The sequence below is a fragment of the Dryas octopetala genome, chromosome 3 (genome assembly GCF_963921425.1).
Source record: "Dryas octopetala chromosome 3, drDryOcto1.1, whole genome shotgun sequence".
Lineage (NCBI taxonomy): Eukaryota > Viridiplantae > Streptophyta > Magnoliopsida > Rosales > Rosaceae > Dryas > Dryas octopetala.
Window position 1 is genome coordinate 24,536,455 of NC_141368.1, and position 5,584 is coordinate 24,542,038.

At 39.8% G+C, this 5,584-nt stretch overlaps 1 protein-coding gene across 1 annotated transcript; it reads left to right on the forward strand.

The window, feature by feature from the left end:
• Positions 1-260: 260 nt before the first annotated feature.
• LOC147291955 (threonine dehydratase biosynthetic, chloroplastic-like) lies at positions 261-4,481 on the forward strand. Its single transcript, XM_086236846.1, has 9 exons — positions 261-752; positions 855-1,034; positions 1,154-1,423; positions 1,581-1,787; positions 2,503-2,748; positions 2,839-2,909; positions 3,042-3,159; positions 3,711-3,848; positions 3,985-4,481. Exons 1-9 carry the CDS (start codon positions 360-362, stop codon positions 4,105-4,107), a joined length of 1,746 nt encoding a protein of 581 aa, XP_086092972.1. The 5' UTR covers positions 261-359; the 3' UTR covers positions 4,108-4,481.
• The last annotated feature ends 1,103 nt before the right edge of the window (positions 4,482-5,584 follow it).

Here is a 5,584-nt window from a genome sequence, read left to right on the forward strand (position 1 = left end):
ATTTTTTGATGATATTTGTGCACATTGACAAATAGATTATAGATACCACTTTCACCGCTCCCCATAAATCGAACTAAATCCTCACTGCAGTATCCTAGATTGTCTAGGATTCCTTTTACTTGTAGTCAGCTTTCCTAGTTGTACTGTTGTAGTGTATTATAATATATATTGTAATCCTTGTCACATATACAAGGTTGTATTGTTACGTATTCTATAAATACCCCTTATTATAAAGAATAAAGGATGAATGAATTGTTTTTCCTAAAACCTACAAACCTGCCGGTGAGCGACGAAACTAGAAAGCAAGCAAAACCCAAAACTCCGGGAAGCCTCCCTCGCAAAGCCGGCACTTTCCAACCATGGAGGCCCTCCACCTCAGCCTGGTCCATTCACCAGCACTCCTCCGCCCAAAACGCCACCGTTCGGTCCCCAATGGACCCCACCAGCTCATCACGGCACGCCGGGCCCCCATCAAGCCGTTCATCGCCGCCACGCTATCACGACCAACGGCCGAGATTTCCGCCACCTCCACTTCTTGCGAAAACGTTTCGCGACAGTACCATCCTTTTTTCCTCTTACCCGACCGTACAGCCACGGGCAAAAGCGACAACGGCGCCATTGAGTACCGGAAGAGCATCCTGTCGTTTAAGAATTTTCTGTCTGTGGCCATTGAAACGCCGCTGGGACTTGCGACGAAGCTCTCGGAGCGGCTCGGGGTGAACGTCTGGCTCAAGCGGGAGGATTTTCTGTCTGTGAGTACTTGTACTTGATAAGTTTGATTGAAATTATCGAAAAGCACGAGCTTTGTGAAAATTGAATTTTTTTTTTTTTTTTTTTGTGGAAAATTGTGTTAGGTTTTCTCGTTAAAGTTCCGCATAGCTTATAACATGATGGCAGAGCTTCCGAGGGAGCAATTGGACCGAGGGGTGATTTGCTTGTCGGCCGGAAACCATGCCCACGCGGTTGCATTGGCTGCAAAGAAGTTGGGTTGCAATGCAGTGGTTGCAATGCCTGTAACCACACCACAATTTAAGGTACTTTTGACATAGAATCTGCTCACAATTGAGTGATTTCCCGGATTTTAATTTGTAGGTTTGGCTTATTGGATGTGTTTGAATGGTGGGTAGGTTGTAATTTGGTAATTTGTGTGTAGTGGCAACCGGTTGAGACATTGGGCGCCACGGTTGTTCTTGTAGGGGATTCGTATGACGAGGCTCAAGCCTATGCGAAGAAGAGGGCCGAAGAGGAGGGACAGACCTTCATACCTGTATTTGATCACCCAGATGTTATTATGGAGCAGGGAACAGTTGGGATGGAGATTATGCGTCAAACAAAAGGTCCCTTGCATGCGATTTTTGTGCCGGTGGTGGGTGGTGGCCTCATAGCTGGTATTGCTGCATATGTCAAGAGGGTCTCTCCAAAGGTTTGTTGGTTTTGAACTTTCTTTCTCATATCTCTCTAGTTTACCTTGAATGGCTTATTAGGCAAGTTGGAAAGATTTATTTATTTTTGAAATGACTCTGTTTTACATCATGTTATTCAGAAAACAGCACTGATTGTGGTATTTCTCTTTTATGCAGGTGAAGATTATTGGTGTGGAGCCGTCTGATACAAATGCAATGACATTGTCATTACATCACGGTGAGAGAATAGTGCTGGACCAGGTCGGAGGTTTTGCAGATGGTGTAGCTGTGAAAGAGGTTGGTGAAGAGACTTTCTCCTTATGCAAGGAGTTGATGGATGGTGTAGTTTTTGTAAGCCATGATGCTATCTGCGGATCAATAAAGGTGAAACTTCTTTCATGTCTTGAAGTTTGCATGGATGAGTCTATTGCTTATCATACAGTCTTAGGTAGTTGGCTTCTGAAAAAAAATTATGATCATATTTGCATGCTCTACAATCTAAATCTACTTCTATCTTTGTAATCATACATACTTTTCCCATCTTTTTTGGTGTAAGTAATCACTTTCAAAAGTGTCTTTGATGTTGATATAAATTATGTGAAAATTGAATTATGGAATTAATAGCCAAGGGTCGTGGTCAAAAATTGGCATGAAGGAATTGGGAATTTACTTAGAGGATAATCAAGTAGAGTGAGTGTTCTGTTTCTGCTTTCTGGAACACCAAATGCCAAAATTAGAATTGTCCAAGATACATAGCCAAAAATATAGTAACAACCTTGGAGTTTCTTGAAGCAAGCTTACTATAGCTGATATTGTAATTGTCTGCTCAGTGGTCTACTTTTTATGTTTGTCCTTACACCTTAGTGCCCTTTTCCTTTTGTATGCAACCTGGTCTACTTCTGTCATCAGAGAGATGTGTTTTTTATTATGTGAAATCATTCTTGCTCAAAAGTAACCTCATTTCTATGTTTGACTATTTGTAAAACTTATCAGTTAAAATACAATGTTGGTGCTAGTGTATCTCATTGAGAAATGATGGCCAACACTATAACTTATCACTTGAAAGCTTTGAGATCTTAGACTTTTGCTTGTTTTGCAGGATATGTTTGAGGAGACAAGGAGAATCTTAGAACCAGCAGGTGCTCTTGCTCTTGCTGGAGCTGAAGCATATTGCAAGTATTATGGTCTTAAAGGAGAAAATGTTGTTGCAATAACCAGTGGGGCAAAGAACTTTGATCAACTGAGAGTGGCGACTGAACTTGCTTATGTTGGTTGGCAACAACAGCCTGTACTCGCAGCTGTTATACCAGAGGAGCCTGGAAGCCTTAAACATTATTGTGAACTGGTATGCCAATGAAGCTTTAGTCAACTGTTTTTTCCCCTTCCTACTGATCAGTGTTCTGCGTGGTGTGAACTGAATCATTTTGGTTGACAGGTGGGCCCAATGAATATCAGTGAATTCAAATACAGATATAATTCTGATAAAGAGGCTATCGTATTGTACAGGTGAGCACTTGTCAGTGGTAATTTTTTCCCCAATTTGGGCCAATTTCTTCTGTATGTTTTAGATGTATTTACTTAGGATTAGTAATACATGGAGAAGTGATATATTTATTTATCCTTTTATATCATGTGCAGTGTTGGTGTGCACACAGCTTCTGAACTTCAAGCGATGCAAGAGCGGATGGAATTTTCTAAACTTAAAACTTACAATCTCACCGGTAGTGACTTGGATAAAGATCACTTGCTTTACTCGGTAATTCTGCCACATAGCCATCTCTCTCTCTCTCTCTCTCTCTCTCTCTCTCTCTCTCTCACAATAAGAGCGGATGGAATTTTCTAAACTTAAAACTTACAATCTCACCAGTAGTGACTTGGATAAAGATCACTTGCTTTACTCGGTAATTCTGCCACATAGCCATCTCTCTCTCTCTCTCTCTCTCACAATATGTATATATATATATATATATAGATATGTGTGTGTGTGTCTCGTAAATATTTATTTATAGACTAATGTTGTCTTGTCCAACAATGTGGCATTTTAAGTTGCCGAACCATATACTAGAGAAAGATTTAGTTGATGTCACTTCCTATATAATGTGGTAAATAAAGTATTTCATTTTGGTTTAGTCAATCAAATATCATTTTGAAGTTTGACTCTTGTACTCCTTAGGTTTCCTTCGAACAAAAAATGTATCACTTCAATTCATGTCAGTGTTAGAAATTGAGAAAAATATTGTTTCCTCTCCTACCTGCGTGCATGCTTGCATTTGGTCCTAAGTTTACTTTGTTGTGGATCTCCTTCAGATGGGGGGCAGATCGAATGTTCAAAATGAGGTTCTTTGTCGCTTTATGTTCCCAGCTAAAAGGTCTGGTGCTCTGATGAAGTTCTTGGACGTTTTTAGTCCGCGTTGGAATATTAGTTTGTTCCACTACCGTGCACAGGTTGTAATTCAGCATCCTTTTGTTTTTATGAATTTTGTATTTAAAAAATGGATTGTATTTAGTAAATTTTAATTTGCCTTTTCTTTATCATGATTACCAATATTTGATCTGTGTACTTGCTTTTCCTTTCTAATAGGGTTTAACTGAGGCAAATGTGTTGGTTGGAATCCAAGTTTCTAGGAGCGAGATTGACGAGTTCCACGCTCGTGCCAATTCTCTTGGATATGATTATGTTGTAGTCACCAATGATGATGACTAATTAACTCTGGAGTAACATCATCAAGTGACCCTAGCATTGCCAAGGATCGGACAAAGAGAGAGATTAAAAGGCCCATCAGGTTCCAAGCATAACTTTGGGAATATGTGTTTGTTGAGTTGTGCCTAGAAACTTGTTAGATCATTTTGCTTGTTTGGATTCCTATTTAATTTGGATGATGTTGAATTTGATATGTGTTACCCTAAAAAATCATGGCAGAGATCGCCGAGATCCTCGATAAGAACACTATAGTCCTAGTAAATTTGCGGGCGTGCAACTATTCTCAGCTGAGAGGCCATAATAGAAAGGATGTGTGTTGTAATAGTTTGCGCTGGACTTGTCTAACTTCTAATCTAAACGATTGCAAGCGAGTAAGGAACAAAGTCTAGCCGAAGGTTCTACCTGCCTTGATCCTCATGGACTTTAATCGCCGTTGGTTTATGTGACTGTGTACTTGAATTCGTAAGTGCGAACAATGGTTGCTTGGGTAATCGGGTGGATTGCAAAACAATGAACTTTAATATAAAAGGTGCGAATGATTTGGTTATCGAGAAAACGAGTAACAATTGTTGTTCTAATGACAAATTTCATGATAAACAAACATGGAAATCTAGGAATAAAAATCTAAACAAGATCGATACTAAGGAACAAGGTAAACCCTAGTTGAGCTAAACAAAGAACAAGGAATTCGGAAGCTTGAGAACTTTGAAGAACACAAAGATGCTTGAAATCTCGGAATCGGTTGAGAACTTGCAAATTGTGTTGATTTGTTGATTGGTGATTGTTGAATGTGTTGGAGAGATAGAGAGCTTATGTGCATGTTGATGCCTTCTTTATATAATGATCAAACCCCTTAAGTCTTAGGAAACTATATCCTTGTTGTATTTGGACTTTTTTGCTTCTCTTTCCTTCACGCCAAAGTAATTACCTGATTTAGAACTTCTAGTCCACCAAGGACTCTCGGCGAGATTGACTAGGAAACTTCCAAAATTTGCACTTCACTTAACTTGGGCTTGCAAACTTCGTCGAACTTGGGCCTTACCAGTAGGAATTTGGGCTTTGCCATAATCTCGACCCAAACCAAAATAAGGTGTAAACATATGCCCCCCCTCCCCCCAATTTCCTTGAGCTTTGGTCATATTCGCCAAATTGGTTAAGGAAATGTAATACTTTTCAATACTTTTCATACGACAAAACTTTTCCTTAAAAAATGCGGTTTGGTTTCGGCTAGACGCCTGATGTCCCAACACTTGGCAAATAAAAACTCAAAACGCTCCCTTCTTTGCCGTGATCATCATAATGATAGCCTAAAGGATGAGATCTTCCTAACGGTATAAAATCTTGCACTCAATGCTTGATGTCACATGGGTGTTTAGGCGGCGTGAGATTTGCGAAAACCTAGACAAATCTAATCATCACATACACCTCAACCCCCAAACTCGCCTCGTGTTTTGTGATCAATCATACACAAACTTTTCAA